The sequence below is a fragment of the Dendrobates tinctorius genome, unplaced genomic scaffold, assembly GCF_039654945.1.
Source record: "Dendrobates tinctorius isolate UK_male_01 unplaced genomic scaffold, ASM3965494v1 ptg000162l, whole genome shotgun sequence".
Lineage (NCBI taxonomy): Eukaryota > Metazoa > Chordata > Amphibia > Anura > Dendrobatidae > Dendrobates > Dendrobates tinctorius.
This window is the reverse complement of record NW_027361829.1, coordinates 40,847,511-40,867,568: the sequence shown is the minus strand read 5'-3', so window position 1 is coordinate 40,867,568 and position 20,058 is coordinate 40,847,511. Positions and strand designations below refer to the sequence as shown.

Here is a 20,058-nt window from a genome sequence, read left to right as displayed (position 1 = left end):
ACTAGAGGAAGAATATACCTACATACAACAGATGTGAGTGTATCTAAAAATCCATTCTTTATACTGTCGACTTAAAAAAAGCGCAAATTAAATCATAAATAAGACACAAACAGAAGTGTCACTATTACAACTAATTTTCCTAAAGTAAAATGGCACAGACACAATGATGAATCACGGCTTATATTCTCCCCATGGAGGTGGGTTACATCTCCTAAAATAAAAGAATAACCCTTGATCTGCCACTGCAGAACGTGGTACCAGGTCATGTGTGTCTGAAATGCAGACGTATTGATTGTGCTTTCTGATTGCTGGATTTTATATGGACTCAATAAAAGCATGCCATTTTAGTTTTGTACTTAGTCTGGACGTTATTTCACGTCCAAACCCTGAACTTACCTTTTTGCCTCCTGTCACAAACTGTTTACAGGCAGATCTTCCAAACTGAGGGTGGACAGCAACAATCTAGTAACAAAGAGAATGGTTTTGTTAATACAATGGCCAGCAATGTGGCATTTTACCATACACTGATCTGCAATGGTGTCAATGTTCTACAACACAGATGGAGGTCATCATGCACAGTGCTCCCAGGTCTCAGTCAGTCTTGTAGATGCACAAGTCCTGCTCTATTCAAGCAGGGAACATCTTATGACTAATGGGGTTCACAATCCTAGCGACCAGACAATGATCACTCATCCTGTGGAAGGCTGATCGCTTATGCATCCACGGTATGCAGTCTTTAACTTTCTTCCCAAACAGGGGTCCGGTGGGTCGTCCCACCATCTGATTACACAGTCGCTCTACCCTGTGACTAACGGCAGCTATCTCTTTCCGGTAGTCGATAGTCACCACTCCCACTGAAATGATTACACTATTTTTGATATGTATAGATTTCCCATAAAGCTATATATTATCTGCTCTGACAGCATGATCAACTTAACCGGTTCCCTTTACACCGTCGCTACTACCATGAAAGAAAGTTATGGTAGCATCATTCTTTGGACGTGTTTCGTTGCCACAAGACCAAAATGGCGCTAGGATAGAACTAGGAAATCTGCATTGTACCAGACAATTCTTTAGAGGAAAAACAAGAAATGTGATGGTGATTGGAAGGTCAGCAGTAATAAAAAAATATATACTTGCATAGGTCTCCATCAAAGACATATAAGGTTGGATCATATCATTAATCAATCAAGTAAACTATAAATTACGAAGGTGTTCTATAATCTATTGGGTGAATATGATGCCATCACATATCTGATGAAATATAAGCAGGCAATCACAGGTACATTAGTAAAGCACCACTTCAGTGGTTATTGCAGAGCTGGAGTGGTGCCACTAATCTGAAGTTCGCGGGCCCTAATATCATACTTACCAGGCACCATCTTACACTTTTATAGGCGCTGCTTCCGTTGGTCTTCTGCAGGCTCTGACCTATCGGATTGCTCCAGTGTTTGTTGGGTGAGCCAAACGTCACAGCTCAATGTAAGTCTATAAGAGCCAGAATGAGGCCAGAACGAGACTTACACTAAGAGCTTGTGACCGTTACCGATCAGTCAAAACTTGCGTCACAAAATGTAAGTCTACTGGCACCCCGGCAATGGTTAAGAGTGGTTATAAACCCCACTACCCCTAGCTAGGATATATAAATCAGGCAAAGCTTCCGGGGAAAAAAGAAGAGTATGCAAATTAGCTTTCCTCCAGGTGTGAGATCTGGCCCTCTAGTGCCACCTAGTGGAGGTAGCCACCTTACAATTTAACTAGCCTTGCTTTGCTAACTATCCCATGCCTAATAAATAGGACTACAACTCATTTTATTAGCCAGTAAAACTAAATGAACTTCACAGTATGAGACACTTGTAGAGCAGTCTACAGCTCTTCTGGAGAACAGACAGAGATATCAAGCCATGGCGGAGGAATCATTATTGAGCGCTCCTGTATTTATGGAACAACATTACGTTTTATTGTAGCTTTAAGAGCTGCCCATAAAAAAGAAGGAGACGCACAATAACTAATGATTTCTGCGCGGCAATCAGGTGGTGGTTTTACATGCAGGGGGATTTTCATCAGTTTAAATCACAGCCCAATCTGCTATACAAACTAATGAACGCTTCCTGCAGCGCTGCACTAAGCAGAGAACCTTACTGCAAGGAAGAAGCACAGCTTCACCGCGCACCCTCATAAAAAGCTACATCCCAGTACTTTCCACACGTCAGATGGAAAATATAGCGCAAAATGTTCAGCTAAACTGGAAAGAACTGCATCACATACAGACATGCTGTATAACGCGATCCTTCACCTTTACGCTCTCGGTATAGCAGACAACTGAGGACATCGGAATACCCTAATGTAATGGGACCGGAAAATAAGTCACCTTCCACACGGTCACAAGTTACATGCTCCAGATACTAGTGGCATTTCCCCCATATTTATACAGTAATTAAACTTGCATTGTTTAGCATACTGTCCAGCATGAAATGTTAGGATACTCTGCAAATCACCTTATTATGAGATGTGTCCATTTCTGCAAAAAAAAAATAAATGAAAAAAAACAATAACACGTAAATGGCTTCTAAGCCAGCTATTCCCCAGTTCATTTTGTGCTTCAGCAGCACTGATATCAGAACGTACCCATTAATGTACCCACTTGGAGTACAGATGATGGCAGTGAAGAGTCAGCCCTTATCAGAACAATCTCCTGCAGCAATTTATCCTCCAGTGGTAGTGAGACACATGGGCTGATCTGACCCTTCACTGCCATCATCGGTACTCCAGCTGTTGATATCAGAACATACCCACTAATGTACCCGTTAGGAGTACAGGTGATGGCAGTGAAGGGTCAGCACCTTATCAGAACAATCTCCTGCAGCAAATTATCCCCAGTGGTAGTGAGGCACAGGGGCTGATCTGACTTCACTGCCATCATCGGTACTCCAGCTGCATTGATATCAGAACGTATCCATTAATGTACCAGTTAGGAGTAGAGATGATGTCAGCACCTTATTAGAACAATCTTCTGCAGCAATGTATCTAGAGTGGTAGTGAGACACGGGTTGATCTGACCCTTCACTGCCATTTTAGGTACTCCAGCTGCATTGATATCAGAATATACTCGTTTGAAGGCAGGAAAACAGACTGGGGAAAAACAGGAGCTTAGAAGAAACTAACATGCTCTTTCTATGGGAATGAAGACAAATCCTGTAATAAAGTGATGTGCAAACAGTAAAAAATAGTCTCCTTGGATAACACTATGAACCGGCATTATGACAGTGCCCGGCCGGAGTACTGAAAGTGCGGCACATGGGAGAAAATTAACTTTATTTCTCCCTGGCTTTCAGTCATACAGAGAACGAACACGACTATAGTCATCGCTCACAACAGTATGAGTGGCAGCTGTAACCACACCCCACCACTGTGGCTGTCTGCTCACTCTGCACTGATGCCCTGCGGAGCCGACTGTCAGTCAAACTGTCAAGGCGTGTTTGACGCCACCACTCACAGCGATGATTGTAGCCGCGCCGACATGCGTGTATGACTGAAGGCCTTTGGTTCCCTGAAGAAATAAAAATCATTTTCTCCCAGGTGGCGCCCCTCAGCCAAACACCTTCCCAATGTTATTAACCCTGTATTTACAGGTTCACATTATTATCTGATGTGACAGGTTCCCTTTAATGAAGAATAGCAGGCACGTCTGACAATTACCCAAAATCCTCTTCCCTTGATCTCTAGTGATCCTCCGTGGAAGATTGGTATGTTACAGAGTGTTTATTGCTTGTCACTAGCGGCATTGGCTGCTGGGTTTGGCAGTTATTGCTATTGCTACTGTGATGGAGAGTCTAGGTCAGTGTTCCCCAACTCCAGTCCTCAAGAGCCACCAACAGATCAGGTTATAAGGATTTCCTTAGTATCGCCCAGGTGGTGGAATTATTTCCTGTGCAGGTGAGCATATCTCACCTGTGCATTTTAAAGGGAATCTGTCACCCCATTTTCGGCCTATAAGATGCGGCCACAGCCATCAGGGGCTTAACTACAGCATTCTGTATTGCTGTAGATAAGCCCCCGATGTAACCTGAAAGAGAAGAAAAATGAGTTAGATTATACTCACCGGGGGGGGCGCGGTGCGGTCCGATGTGTGTCGCGGTCCAGTCCGGCGCCTCTCATCTTCTAGAGATGACGTCCTCCTTCTTACTTCTGCAGCGGCTCCTGTGCAGGCGTACTTTATCTGTCCTGTTGAGGGCAGAGTAAAGTACTGCAGTGCTCAGGCGCCGGGAAAGGTCAGAGAGGTCCGGCGCCTGCGCACTGCAGTACTTTACTCTGCCCTCAGAAGGACCGATAAAGTACGCCTGTGCAGGAGTTGCGGCAGAAGTAAGAAGGAGGACGTCATCTCTAGAAGATGGGAGGCACCGGATCGGACCGCGACACCCATCGGACCGGACTCCCGGGTGAGTATAATCTAACTTGTTTTTCTTATCTTTCAGGTTACATCGGGGGCTTATCTACAGCATTACAGAATGCTGTAGATAAGCCCCTGATGGCGGTGGCCGCATCTCATAGGCCAAAAGTGGGGTGACAGATTCCTTTTAAGGGAAATCCTGAAAACATGACCTGTTGGTGGCTCTTGAGGACTGGAGTTGGGGGAACACTGGTTTAGGTGGTCACTGAGTGATGTCGCTGTCACTACTAAGTATGGACAAGGCTGTCACTTATTGATGCTGTGAATGTGAAGACAACATCCTGATTGTCACTGCCATGAATGGTCTAGGCTGGTATTCTTTGATGTACCCGTCACCGATATGTGGGGTCTAGGCTGTCATTGAGTGATGTGGCAGTCCCCAGCTGTCACTATCATGTTATTTATGCGATGAAGACATGCTGATTGTCACTACCATACAGGGTTTCGGCTGGTATTCTTTGATGCACCCGTCACTGATATGTGGGGTCTAAGCTGTCAATGTTATGGTCATGTCACACCAGGTATTAGTTCTAGAGATCAGTGCAAGAACATGTCTACAGTCCACTTCTTGTTAGGAAGTCGCTGTGACAGGAGATCTAGGAAGGGTATGGGAAGCAGTTTCCTTACAGCGGTTATAAAACTTGATCTCCATTTTTTTTTTTTAGACGGTTAGGCCAATATTGCTTTGGTGCCGTACTCCACCTCTGGGTGTGAGCTCAGCTAGGATTCTGGTGAATATAAGTAGAAGGATATAGATTACAGGACATTAATAAAGTAGCTTCTGCTGTTTCCAAAAAATCATACAGGATAAAAACTTAGATGGTCATTCTGAGAACCAATCGCCGTCATTATGTGAAGATAAAGAATCATTAAAAATAAATAATATTTCATTCACGTCAAAAATAAACCTGGTACAAAGTATAAAAAGAAAACAAATAAACCGAACCACTATCATAATGTGGACATAAGCAGATTTACTCACCTTTATCGGGCAGTCAAATATTTCATGTAATCCTTCTCTGGAATAAAGGCCAAACACCTGAACCTGTAACAAGAGACTTGTTATTAAGAGGAGCCTACAAGTGGCTACTAATGATAAGCGAGCATGCTCGGGTGTAATAGCATGTGTCCCGGCTGATCATCAATAGCCCCAACACAGAGGGATTGTCTAACAGACAGGCCATCCCTGCATATGTTGCGGTTGTCGAACAGCCACAAGACGGGCAGCCGCGGGGACTCGAATATATTGTGAGAGCGACACCGAAGTCACTATTAGCAGCCGAGCATACTCGCTCATCACTACTAGCTACAGCACAAATCCATGCCGTGTACAGCAGTTGTGTCTCTGCTAATACGGCCACTAAGAACAGCCACTAGTATTTATTATCAATCCCATTATCTAATCCGATTATTGGGGATATTCTGCAGAAAACGGATACAGCAGCTGAATTATTTATCACAACGTGACATAATATTAAAATGTCCTTCTTGTGGGTTTCCCGAATCCAAGGAACTGCATGGAAACATTACAGAAAGTTACTGCATTTGAACTCTGCAAGCGCAGTGCACAAAGGACAAATTCAGACACGTGACAGATGTTACATGCTAGTGTTATATGGACAGGAGGACTTGTGTAGACTTGTAATACCTGGATTTCGAAAATACATAGCAACATCTGCAATGCGACATGAAGATCACGATCACCCACTACTATGGGACACATGACTCGGCAATCTTCGTCAGTCTTAAAGCATAACCTTCATTTTCGTACATAAATCAATAGTACACATGACGAAAATTCATTTTCTTTCTACTCATGGAATGATCAAAATTTTCAATTCACAGATAAAATATGACTTTAGTAAATACAGATTTTTCCATTACGGAGATAGGAGATGACAGATGGTGCTTTTAAAATTCTATGAAGGGGGTGGAGCTAGATAGACACAGACATTCTACAGCAAGTTACATATAAGCTTACGAGCAGCAACTCATCATCATCTCCTATGTAACTTGCAGTAGAATATCCATCTGCCTCTTAGGGACCGTTCCCTCGATCAGGATATAGCAGCGCATTTTCGCTCCGTCCAAAATCCTGCGATCTAATATGTGCTCACTGAACCATGTGGATTTACCGCACCCAAATACATTATATTACTGAAATTTCTGTTGAGGAGACTATTGCTGGAGCGCAGGTTTACGAGCAGTCAGTTTCTGCGGGTGTTCTGCAGGCGCACATATGCGCATAATGGACATGGGATTTCTAGATTACAAAAAAAAAACCTTCAAGTCTCATTATGAGCTACAGAAATGGTTAAAAGGTATATCCGGGACTTTATGGATAAACAAAAAATATGCTTTAGCCTTAACAAGCAGGTACTTGCAACTTACCTGCCTATAGTGCATGATGCCGTTCTTCCCCAGCACACAGGAGTCACAGACCGCTCCTGCAGGGGATTCAGCAGTCTCTGCTGACACAATGGGGCGTGACTTCCAATGTCATTCTGATAGACAGCCGGCTCCCCCAGTTGGGTAGCAGGATCCTGGCTGTCAATCAGTATGACGTCTGAAGTTCCATCAACAGAGCAAAAAGAATCCCCAGCACTGTAATGTGATATCAGCAGATGCAGCTGAATCACTGGCAGGAGCGGTCTGTGAGCACACTGCGCTGGGGAAGAACGGTAGCATGCACAACAGGAAGGAAACCACTACCTGCCTGTTAGTGATTAGGCACATTTTTTCTTTTTGAGAAAGTCCTATATAAACCCTTTAAATTACTAAAAGGTAGTAAAGGTTCCCAGAAGATGAAGATTCACTTTGTTTCAGACTGAGGATACCAGTTGCAGCAAAATCAGTCCAACATTGTGGAAAAGGCTGCTCATAAAATACGGTGCCTGGCAAATGGTTTGATCTTGCCCAATTTCCAGGTACAGGTCTATGATGTCCAGGAGCATGTAGGGGACCTTGAAGGTTAATGCCGGTCATTTACGAAGACAGTGGCCAAAATGCCACTAATGTTATTCAGTACCCCAAATAGCTTTCTGACGAGTTTCTCCCTCCATCATTAGGCTTCATCAGGGAGAGTACTGAAAAGTGCCTTAAAATAGATCACGGGAACCATGGTCATCAGGACCCCAGCAATAAACGGTCAGAGCTCTACAAAGCTGAGCATGTAGCCGAAAATATCTGCCCGCTACCCTACCTATTCAGTACACACTTCAACCTACAGCATAAATATATATCACCACTATATGAATAAGAGACTACAGAAAAGCCATCTACAATTTAAAAAAATAGAAAACCCTTATTAATACAGGCCCCATCTTTGTACACAGACCACCGGTATATGGAAGCAGACAAGACCCCCCAGCATATCATCCGCACTTAAATAAACTAACCCTAAACCCACAAACTAGTGAAAGACTTCCGAACTTCCCTGTATGATTGAGTCCTTTGGATTCTGTTACTTGGGGCTATACAACCCTGACCATAGTGATTCTGCACTATACAAAAATCCAGAAAAGAAAGCCGCCATCTTTTTGTCGTGTACTTTAGGCCACAATATAACGCAAGAATAAATGGTTTCTCTGTTATTTTTTTATATATATATATATATATATATATATATATATATATATATATGAGTATTCAAGGTCTCTGCCACTAAAATGAATGATAACTAAGGCCTCTTTCACACATCCGGTTTTCAGCATCAGGCGCGATGCGGCGAAAAGTGTAAAAACCGGATCCGGCGCCGCTTGCCACCGGATCCGGTTTTTCCCCCATTCAGTTTCATTATTGCCGCATCGCGCCGGATACCTATGCGGCGTATCCGGTTTTTGCCTGATCCGGCAAAAACAGCCTGTCCGGCGTCTGGAAAAAACGTTCCATGTAACGTTTTTTTGCAGCGCCGGACCGGCTTTTTCCACAGCGCATGCCCGGACTCTGTGAATGTTAACCCCACAAGTGCCCGGCGAGAGAGAGAGAGATCTCTCTCTGTCACCCGGACACTTGTGAGAGATCTCTCTCGCCGGGCACTTGTGGGGTTAACACTCACAGTGTCTGGGTGAGAGAGAGAGATCTCTCTGTGGGGTTAACCCCACAAGTGCCCAGCAAGAGAGAGAGATTCTCTTGCCTGGACACTAATGTTAACCCCCCATGTCTCTCTCTCTCCACCCCCCTCCCCTCTCCTCCCCTCCACTCCCCTCCCCTCTCCTATCCTCTCCTCCCCTCACCTCCCTTTCAGCAGCTGTCTCATTGGCTGCCTCTGTCCTGCGGCTCCTTTAATAATGTCCGAGCCGTATCATCTCGCCGCACACACATCCGGTGTCACGGCTGCAGGCCGGATCCGGCGGCCCGGCTTTTCGCCGCACGCCGCCGGACCCCACACACCGGATGTGTGAAAGTAGCCTTAGACCTTCATTTATTTTACCAACAATAATCCTTTTTTTCTCCTAGGCTGATTATGGCAACCTCCTGAGTAATGTCACTTTTCAAACAGTAGAATACAATTTTTTGTATTTTTCTTTTATGAAAGAAATGAGATGGTTTGCTCTTGGAAAAAAAAACCAAAAAGGACATGTGTTTTGTGTTTGCTCAAGCTATGAAATGTTTCTGGTGTGGAAGGATGCTCTGTGTAACGCAATGCTTCACCTCCCGCATTAATATTATGGACACAGCAGTGAGATGCCGGACAGTCCGAGTACAGGGCATGTTAGTTTGTGACGGAGGGTCCAGCCACAAGGCGAGAATATTGAGGACACCAGCATCTGACACTGGATCGATAAATATCAAATAAACTAATGGCAAGTCAAAGGCTGTAGCAGGAATTTATTTGTTACAAACAAATGCTAATCCCATAGCACATAAACCAAACCAGAGGTATAAGAGTCGGACCACCTCTGGATATACAAACTGTGCAAAGCAGCATATTACAACTGGGACTCTATCACCAAGGATTTTCCACCTAATCTGAGAGCTGCATAATGTAGAGACAGGGACCCGGATTCAAGCGATGTATCACTTACTGGTCTACTTTCTGTAGTTTTGATAAAATCACTGTTTTATCGGAAGATGGTCACTTGAAGATTGGCAAATCTGCTGCCAGGTAGTCAAACACATTCACGGGCTCTGTATAACCCCGCCATCACCACTGACTGGCATTTTTCTGCCTATGCACAGTGTAGATTGAGGGTCGTCTTATTTTGCTTTAATTATTGTATTGTTAAAGTTGTTACTTATGATTTGTGTTTTGAAACTGTTAAACTGTAAAGCGCTGCGGAATATGTCGGCGCTATATAAAGATTACTATTATAAAGAAAGCTGCCAATCAGTGATGTGGGTAGGGATATACAGAGCTCAACATTAGAAAACTGGTAGATCTGCAGCATAGAAAACTGTAGCAAACAAAGCAGTAAGAGACACATCACTGGAATCAGAGAATCTGCCCCTACATAATGCTGCTCTCAGATGGGGTAGTAAAATCGTGGTGACAGATTCCTTTTAAAGGGTTTTCAAGGATAGTAACTATCTTGGTTGGGGAAGAGTGGATTTCAGACTTGCTCCCTCATTACAAAAAGCTTGCAGAATTGGGCACACGGAGGGAACGCCAGGCACAAGGAGCAAAGGCCAGGCACACGGAAGGAAGGCCAGGCACAAGGAAGGAAGGCCAGGCACAAGGAAGGAAGGCCAGGCACAAGGAAGGAAGGCCAGGCACAAGGAAGGAAGGCCAGGCACAAGGAAGGAAGGCCAGGCACAAGGAAGGAAGGCCAGGCACAAGGAAGGAAGGCCAGGCACAAGGAAGGAAGGCCAGGCACAAGGAAGCAAGGCCAGGCACAAGGAAGCAAGGCCAGGCACAAGGAAGGAAGGCCAGGCACAAGGAAGGAAGGCCAGGCACAAGGAAGGAAGGCCAGGCACAAGGAAGGAAGGCCAGGCACAAGGAAGGAAGGCCAGGCACAAGGAAGGAAGGTCAGGCACAAGGAAGGAAGGCCAGGCACAAGGAAGCAAGGCCAGGCACAAGGAAGCAAGGCCAGGCACAAGGAAGCAAGGCCAGGCACAAGGAAGCAAGGCCAGGCACAAGGAAGCAAGGCCAGGCACAAGGAAGCAAGGCCAGGCACAAGGAAGGAAGGCCAGGCACAAGGAAGGAAGGCCAGGCACAAGGAAGGAAGGCCAGGCACAAGGAAGGAAGGCCAGGCACAAGGAAGGAAGGCCAGGCACAAGGAAGGAAGGCCAGGCACAAGGAAGGAAGGCCAGGCACAAGGAAGGAAGGCCAGGCACAAGGAAGGAAGGCCAGCCACAAGGAAGGAAGGCCAGGCACAAGGAAGGAAGGCCAGGCACAAGGAAGGAAGGCCAGGCACAAGGAAGGAAGGCCAGGCACAAGGAAGGAAGGCCAGGCACAAGGAAGCAAGGCCAGGCACAAGGAAGCAAGGCCAGGCACAAGGAAGCAAGGCCAGGCTCAAGGAAGCAAGGCCAGGCTCAAGGAAGCAAGGCCAGGCTCAAGGAAGGAAGGCCAGGCTCAAAGAAGGAAGGCCAGGCTCAAGGAAGGAAGGCCAGGCTCAAAGAAGGAAGGCCAGGCTCAAGGAAGGAAGGCCAGGCTCAAGGAAGGAAGGCCAGGCTCAAGGAAGGAAGGCCAGGCACATGGAGGGAAGGCTCACATTTCCTTCTTGTGTATGGCTAGTTTTTCTTTTAGGTTTTCTTGGAACCACCACTGTATTTCACAGTACAACCAAGCTTTGTGTACTGAGGGAACCTTTCTGGATTTAGACGGCTGACACTCAGTTTAAAGGGAATCTGTCACCCCTTTTTTTGGCCTATGAGCTGCTGCCACTGACATCAGGGGCTTATCTACAGCATTCTGTAATGCTGTAGATAAGCCCCAGATGTAACCTGAAAGATAACATAGTAACAAAGTAATTAAGGTTGAAAGGAGACTTTAAGTCCATCTAGTTCAACCAATAACCTGTCCTAACCTGCCCTAACATGTTGATCCAGAGGAAGGCAAAAAAAACCCATGTGGCAAACAGTAAGCTTCACATTAGGGAAAAAAATTCCTTCCCGACTCCACATACGGCAATCAGACTAGCTCCCTGGATCAACGCAATATTAAGAAAAAAGAAAAAAAGAGATAGATTACACTCACCCGTGGGGGCGGTCCGGTCTGATGGGTGTCGCGGTCCGGTACGGCGCCTCCCATCTTCATACGATGTCGTCCTCTTCTTCCCTTCCTGTCGTGGCTCCGGTGCACTGCTCTGCCCTATTGAGGGCAGAGCAGAATACTGCAGTGCGCAGGCGCCGGACCTCTCTGACCTCTCCTGCCACCTGCACACTGCAGAACTCTGCTCCCCTCAACAGGGCAGAGCAGTGCACCTGCGCCGGAGCCACGACAGGAAGGGAAGAAGAGGACGGCATCGTATGAAGATGGGAGGCGCCGGACCGGACCGCAACACCCATCGGACCGGACCGCCCCCCGGGTGAGTATAATCTAACTCTTTTTTCTTATCTTTCAGGTTACATCGAGGGTTTATCTACAGCATTACAGAATGCTGTAGATAAGCCCCTGATGTCGATGCCGGCAGCTGATAGGCCAAAAAAGGGTGACAGATTCCCTTTAATCCCTTCATGACCAAGCCTATTTTGACCTTAATGACCAGGCCATTTTTTGCAATTCTGACCAGTGTCCCTTTATGAGGTAATAACTCAGGAACACTTCAACGGATCCTAGCGATTCTGAGATTGTTTTTTCTTCACGTTAGTGGTAAATTTAGGTTGATAATTTTTGCGTTTATTTGTGAAAAAATCAGAAATTTGGCGAAAATTTAGAAAATTTCGCAATTTTCAAATTTTGAATTTTTATTCTGTTAAACCAGAGTTATGTGACACAAAATAGTTACTAAATAACATTTCCCACATGTCTACTTTACATCAGCACAATTTTGGAAACAAAATATTTTTTTGTTAGGAAGTTATAAGGGTTAAAAGTTGACCAGCGATTTCTCATTTTTACAACAAAATTTACAAAACCATTTTTTTTAGGGACCACCTCACATTTGAAGTCACTTTGAGAGGTCTATATGGCAGAAAATACCCAAAAGTGACACCATTCTAAAAACTGCACCCCTCAAGCTACTCAAAACTACATTCAAGAAGATTATTAACCCTTCAGGTGTTTGACAGGAACTAAAGCAAAGTGGAAAGAAAAAATGGACATTTAAATTTTTCCAACAAAAATTTTCTTTTAGCATCAATTTTTTCATTTTCACATGGGCAACAGGATAAAATGGATCCTAAAATATGTTGGGCAATTTCTCCTGAGTACACCGATACCTCATATGTGGTCATAAACCACTGTTTGGGCGCACGGCAGGGCTCAGAAGGGAAGGAGCGCCATTTGACTTTTTGAATGGAAAATATGCTGGAATATTTTGCGATTGCCATGTTGCGTTTGGAGAGCCCCTGTGTGCCTAAACATTGGTGCTCCCCCACAAGTAACCCCATTTTGGAAACTAGACCCCCAAGGAACTTATCTAGATGCATACTGATCACTTTGAACCCCCAGGTGCTTCACAAATTGATACCGTATGTAAAAAAAATAAAAAAAGTACTTTTTTTCCCCAAAATTTTCTTTTAGCCTCAGTTTTTTCATTTTCACATGGGCAACAGGATAAAATGGATCCTAAAATTTGTTGAGCAATTTCTCCTGAGTACACCGATACCTCATATGTGGTCATAAACCACTGTTTGGGCGTACAGCAGGGTCCGGAAGGGAAGGAGCACCATTTGACTATTTGAATGGAAAATTAGCTCCAATCGTTATCGGACACCATGTCGCGTTTGGAGAGCCCCTGTGCACCTCAACATTGGAGCTCCCCCACAAATGACCCCATTTTGGAAACTAGACCCCTTATGGAACTTATCTAGATGTGTAGTGAGCACTTTGAACCCCCAAGTGCTTCACAAAAGTTTATAACACAGAGCAGTGAAAATAAAAAAAAAATTTTTTTTCCTCAAAAATGATTTTTTAGCACGTTATTTTTAATTTTCACAAGGCTAACAGGAGAAATTGGACCACAAAAGTTGTTGTCCAGTTTGTCCTGAGTACGCTGGTACCCCATATGTGGGGGGGAACCACTGTTTGGGCACACGGTAGAGCTCAGAAGGGAAGGAGCGCCATTTGACTTTTTGAAATGCAAATTACTTCTAATCGTTAGCGGACACCATGTCGTGTTTGGAGAGCCCCTGTGTACCTAAACATTGGAGCTCCCCCACAAATGACCCCATTTTGGAAACTAGACCCCCTAAGGAACTTATCTAGATGCATAGTGAGCACTTTAAACCCCCAAGTGCTTCACAAAAGTTTATAACGCAGAGCCGTGAAAATAAAAAAAAATTTTTTTTCCTCAAAAAATTATTTTTTAGTGCGCAATTTTTTATTTTCACAAGGGTACCAGGATAAATTGGACCCCAAAAGTTGTTGTCCAGTTTTTCCTGAGTACACTGGTACCCCATATGTGGGGGGACCACTGTTTGGGCACACGTCGGGGTTCGGAAGGAAAGTAGTGACATTATGAAATGCTGACTTTGATGGAATGGTCTGCGGACATCATGTTACATTTGCAGAGCCCCTGATGTACCTAAACTATGGAACCCCCCACAAGTGACCCCATTTTGGAAACTAGACCCCCCCAAGGAACTTATCTAGATGTGTGGTGAGCACCTTGAACCCCCAAGCGCTTCACAGAAGTTTATAACGCAGAGCCGTGAAAATAAAAAATAATTTTTTTTTCCTCAAAAAAAAATATTTTTAGCCAGCAATTTTTTTTTTCACAAGTGTACCAGGATAAATTAGACCCCAAAAGTTGTTGTCCAGTTTGTCCTGAGTACGCTGGTACCCCATATATGGGGGGGAACCATTGTTTGGGAACACGTAAGGGCTCGGAATGGAAGTAGTGACGTTTTGAAATGCAGACTTTGATGGAATGGTCTGCGGTCGTCGTTATGTTCGCAGAGCCCCTGATGTGCCTAAACAATAGAAACCTCCCCACAAGTGACCCCATTTTGGAAACTAGACCCCCCCAAGGAACTTATCTAGATGCCTGGTGAGCACTTTGAACCCCCAAGTGCTTCACAGAAGTTTATAACGCAGAGACGTGAAAATTAAAAAAAAAAAATTTTCCACAAAAATAATTTTTTAGCCCCCAATTTTTTATTTTCCCAAGGGTACCAGGAGAAATTAGACCCCCAAAGTTGTTGTGCAATTTTTCTTGAGTACGCTGATACCCCATATGTTGGGGGAAACCACTGTTTGGGCACACGTCGGGGCTTGGAAGGGAGGGAGCACCGTTTGACTTTTTGAACGCAAAATTGGCTGGAATCAATGGTTGCACCATATCGCATTTGGAGACCCGCTAATGTGCCTAAACAGAGGAAACACCTCAATTCTAACTCCAACCCTAACCCCAACACACCCCTAACCACAGCCCTAACCCCAACACATCCCTAACCCTAATCCCAACCCTAACCCCAACCACAGGCCTAACCCTAATTTCAACCCTAATCCTAACTCTAATTCCAACCCTAACCCTAATTCCAACCCTAACTCCAACCCTAACCCTATTTCCAACCCTAACCCTCCTTCCAATCCTAACCCTAACCCTCTTTCCAACCCTAACCCTCTTTCCAACCCTAACCCTCATTCCAACCCTAACCCTAATGAAAAAATAAAAATAAAAATAACTTCTTTATCTTATTAGTTGTTCCTGCCTATGGTGGTGATAAATGCGGGGTTTATTTACTTTTATTCTATTTTGATCACTGAGAGTTTATCACAGTGATCAAAATGAATGAAAGGAAATTGCAGCCAGCGGGCGCACTGCGCATGCGCCCGCCATTTTCCGATATGGCGGCGCCCATGGTCCAGGACCGCGGGACACCGGGAGCCATAGCGGCACTCGGTGAGTACCGGGGGGTGGGAGGGGTGGCGATCGGAAGGCGGGGGAGCGGAGGGAAGGTGGAGGGCAGATGACAGCGGTGGCACATCACCGCTGTCATTCAGTGGCGGGGGGCAGATCGCCCCCATTAACCGGTGGGGGGGTCGGATCGGTGTCACCAGCCATGTCCGATGCTACAGCAGCGTCAGACATGGCTGGATTGTAATATTTCATCAATTTTCATTGATGAAATATTACTATCGCTCTGATTGGCTGTTGGCTGTTTCACCTTTAACAGCCAATCAGAGAGATCGTAGCCATGTGGGGGCGAAGCCCCCCCCACCGTGGTAAAGTACAAAGCCCCCTGTATCTGCGGGTCGGGTGACCTTTCAATGACCTAGGTAACCCGATCCGCAGGGGGGCTTTAAAGTCATGACGCCATATAGGCGTCACTGGTCAGATTGGTACCAGTTTTCATGACGCCTATGTGGCGTCATTGGTCGTGAAGGGGTTAATCAATCCATGGCACTCTTAATATACGTCATAAAAATTTCATACCAATAATTGGTTTCAGAGGCGCCTCACATGACCCAGTCTGGACCCTACCTAGATGCATGTAGATTATTGGCCGTATATACCCTGACATGTAGTTATTAATAATGTCACACAAGTGGGCTGGCACTAAGGCTGCTTTTTTTTTTTTTTTTTTTTTTACAGTGCCTACTTGCCAAATGGATAGGCAATGCTTGATCGCAGTAAATGGAGTGGGCGATAAAACAACGTTTTCAGATCTGTCATTAAAGTAACTATACTCTGTTGACATTATATAAATCCCTTTAACTTGTGTATATAAAATAGGTTCTGTCACTGGAAAGGACCTGTATCCAATGTGGCTGGAATTCATGATGTCACATGATTAAAAAAAAAAAGTAGAAGCATAAAATGTCAACATCTCAATAATAAAAACAAATCCACAATAACTTCCAAACTACATTAACTGGCTCACTGGTGTAGTAAAGACGCATCTCTAGCGCTGGGTTAGATACCTTGGTGACTTATGTCCTGATACCATGACTTCAGGCTAAATAAAGCTAAAGTTTGCCAAATCAGATCACTGGAGCTGTAGTAAACCTACATATACTGTATTCTTAAGAATGAAGCGTGTGCTGTTCTACTTCTAGTGCTACATAATCTATAGCAGACGTGGATGCATCCACAGGGGGCCACATGAGGAGCACTTTAAACCCTATATCAATAGTATCATCTCTAACCTTCACTACTTCTACCAGACATTATAAGCTTTTATTGTGAACTTTAGGGCATTCTTAAGGCCCCGTCACACTAAGCGACTTACCAGCGATCCCGACACCGATATCAAGGTGTCAGGATCGCTGGTAAGTCGCTATGTGATCGCTGGTGAGCTGTCACACAGACAGCTTCACCAGCGATCAGCACAGCGTGGGCCGAGCGCCCGGCATCGCTGGCCATCCCTGAAAAAAATAGAATCAAAATAAAAAATATAGTTATTCTCACCTTCCGACGTCCCGTTCAGCCATCCCGCCTCTCCACGCTCCGGTCCCAGGGATCCTTTGCACGAATGACCGCGAGATGTCACGGTCTCGAGGGATAACAAAGTCTCGCGGTCATTCGTGCAAAGGATCACTGGGACTGGAGCGTGGAGAGAGGCGGGATGGCTGAACAGGACGTCGGAAGGTGAGAATAACTATATTTTTTATTTTTTTTATTATTTTTTACACCTGATCGCTGGTCTCCCGCCTGTCACACATAGCGATGCGTGCTGGCCATCAGGAGACCAGCGATCAAAGAAATGTCCAGAGGTTTCTTGCAGCGATCAGCGATACCGGCAGGGGGGCCGATCGCTGTCACACAAAGCGATCTCGCTGGTGAGATCGCTGTTACGTCACAAAAGTTGTGACTCAGCAGCGATCTCGCTACCGAGATTGCTTAGTGAGACGGGGCCTTTAGGTTTGGAAGTTATGATTTCCTGGTCTCTGATGGTCCGACCAATGTGACCTCCACCGATCTCAAGAACTGGGGCTCTCGCATGCATGGAGCGGTAGTAGATCATGTGCACTGAGGCATCATTCAGACGAGAACTGTGCTTCACTATCTCCAGGGGTCCCATTAGGAATGAATGGAGCTCAAGCGTCCATGATCAACATTCAATCCATTCACGTGGCTTTCAGAACTCCAGAACTTTGATCTGTCGGACCCCCAGGCATCAGGAAGTTGTCATCTATCCATGGGAAACTTGAGACAACCCTTTAATTTTTACTTTCTTATTTAGCTCAGTAGAAGCTAGAAGCAGATATAGATATACAATAATATACCGTATAAAATCTATGATGTGCTCTCTCCCCACTGAGAGCAGAGGGAGGAAGAAGATAAATCATTCTGGCTTTGTTTTAGTACATCGCCAGCACCTCCTATCTTTTGTCCACTGTTCACACACTTACTGGAAAATAATGGCACCTTCTTATAAGTGAGAATCAATCATTAGATCCCTGACATGTCAGAGCCCCTCATTCCCTGGAAGCTCCGATAATTGTTACTTATATAGCATCCATGATAAATGCTCTCTAGTTGCACAGGTAGACACCATTTTTTTAAAGTTGGGCTGTACATATATTGATTTTACATCTATTTAATGTGGCTGTCGCTGGATACTTTAATAGGCTGATAAACTGCGATTGCTCATCAAAAGTCTCAATAATTCAACGGAAACACACATAAGTGTTTGCCACTGTCCTAATGTAAGACAGAGAACCTCAAGTTCACAGAAATCCAATTTTGCAGATTTATAACAGCCGAGGCTGGAGTACCCGCCTGGTGGAGAGGCGCGGAGGGATGCAGAGGGGGAACGTGGTAATGGCTCCGAACCTCGTCCTGCGTGGCCTCTTTTTTTCCTATAGCTGTTAATCAACTTAATACAAATAACAATATTGACATTCTTGTAATTACTTTTTCCTCAGGCACATTTGTGGGAGAAAATATACTTGGCCGTAATCAGAGGAATATGTGAGTAAGCCTGGGACGTGGGAGAATAATGGCCATATGAATTGAGGGCAGCCTCTCGCCACATTTCACTCCCGATCACCATCTGGAGTGCGGAGAAGTCAACTCTATGGGACGGTAGGAACGTTATTAGGTGGAGCCGAGTGTCTGGAGCTGGCAGAGGTTACCTTATAGAAGAAGCCAGCATTCTCTATTAAATCAGTGCTTATCAGAGAAAGGTGCGGAGCAAAACTGGGTAATGTTTGCTAAAACTGCATTTATTTGGAGAACGTCTGCAAAAAATATTTTACCTGTACCTGTCAAGCCCCATCTATGTAATAGCATCGTACTGGCACATTTATAGCCCTGAATTGAAGGCATGCAGCTGCTAACATAACTGGATGTCATCCACAATCTTATGCATCTCCGCCGCTGCTCTGCAGCTGAGAAAACAATGACAGATTTTATTTTTATCATACTCTGCTTATATAGCGCCATCATATTCCGCAGCGCTTTACAGACTTTATCATTGCTGTACCCAATGGGGCTCACAATCTAAATCCCCTATCAGTAGGTCTTTGGAGTTGTGCTGAATTTCTGATCACTGCCCTGCAAAACAATAAGACTGAGAGCCAATAGGCCATCTGCCACTAGAGCAGGTCATGTTCTTCAGATAAGCTCCAGATCCCTTCACCTGACTCCCTGCTGCTATCACTAGAGGGAGCTTGTGAGGTTACTGTATATACATTCAACGCAATTGTGAAATGGCTGGATGCTAGCGAAACTCCAGCCAAAGTTTCATGTTAGCTCTGAGGAAGAAACAAGTGTGAGTATCTTTGCAGCGGAAAGCAAAAAAAGAAAAGCGTGGCAGAATCAGGGGAGTTCGGGGATTTTTATAAGGTATTTGACTTAATTTGTTAATTTTTACAAGTGTCACTTTATGTGGTAATAAGTATGTGGTACCCCTTACAGAGGTCTAAACGCATGGGGGGAGCGGCACTGCCGGATTTTTATTTATACTATCTGGCAGGACAAATTAAAGCATTGAGTAAGTGGATGCCGGAAAATAATCTACCTAACTCGGAACATCATCTCATTCATGCTGCAGAGATTGACTGTCCGTTAGGTTTTTTAGAAACAGAGAAACTTAATGCCTCCCGATTGTTACCTCTACTCCGTTTAGCGAGGTCGGTCTGGAGACAGATCAAAAAAGTGATCCGCTTTGAGGGCATCATTGCTGAAATGCCACTATGGAACAATAACTATGTCCCGGTGCTGCTGAACCACCCATCCGCTGGCTTTTGGACCTCACATGGGGTTTCTTTAATAAAAGACCTATATGAAGGTAATATCCTTATGTCTTTTGAACAAATCCAACTTAAATATAATGTCCCTAGATCCCAGTTCTTCCGTTATCTTCAACTCAGATCAGCTGTCCATTCGCATTTACGATATTCAAGTACGACCCAAGCTATCTCATCTCTCCCTTTAATAGGAATCCTTAAATCCCAAGGCCCTCAGTGTCTTATCTCTGCTCTTTACACGTACATGTCGGCAGGAACTGACTCTGCTATAACGATAATTAGGGGGAAGTGGGAGGATATCCCTCCTGATGCTCAGGCTGAGGATTGGGAGGAGATTCTTGAATCTCCAACTAAAGTATCTCCA

At 44.8% G+C, this 20,058-nt stretch overlaps 1 protein-coding gene across 2 annotated transcripts in view; it reads right to left on the bottom strand.

The window, feature by feature from the left end:
* VPS41 (VPS41 subunit of HOPS complex) overlaps window positions 1-20,058 on the bottom strand; it is a 397,695-nt gene that overhangs the window by 233,156 nt on the left and 144,481 nt on the right. For both annotated transcript variants that reach the window (XM_073549967.1, XM_073549966.1), the window contains 2 exons: window positions 5,433-5,495; window positions 397-462 (listed from right to left, as the gene is read on the bottom strand). In XM_073549967.1, coding sequence (XP_073406068.1) covers window positions 397-462; window positions 5,433-5,495 — 129 coding nt within the window. The remainder of the gene's footprint in view (window positions 1-396; window positions 463-5,432; window positions 5,496-20,058) is intronic.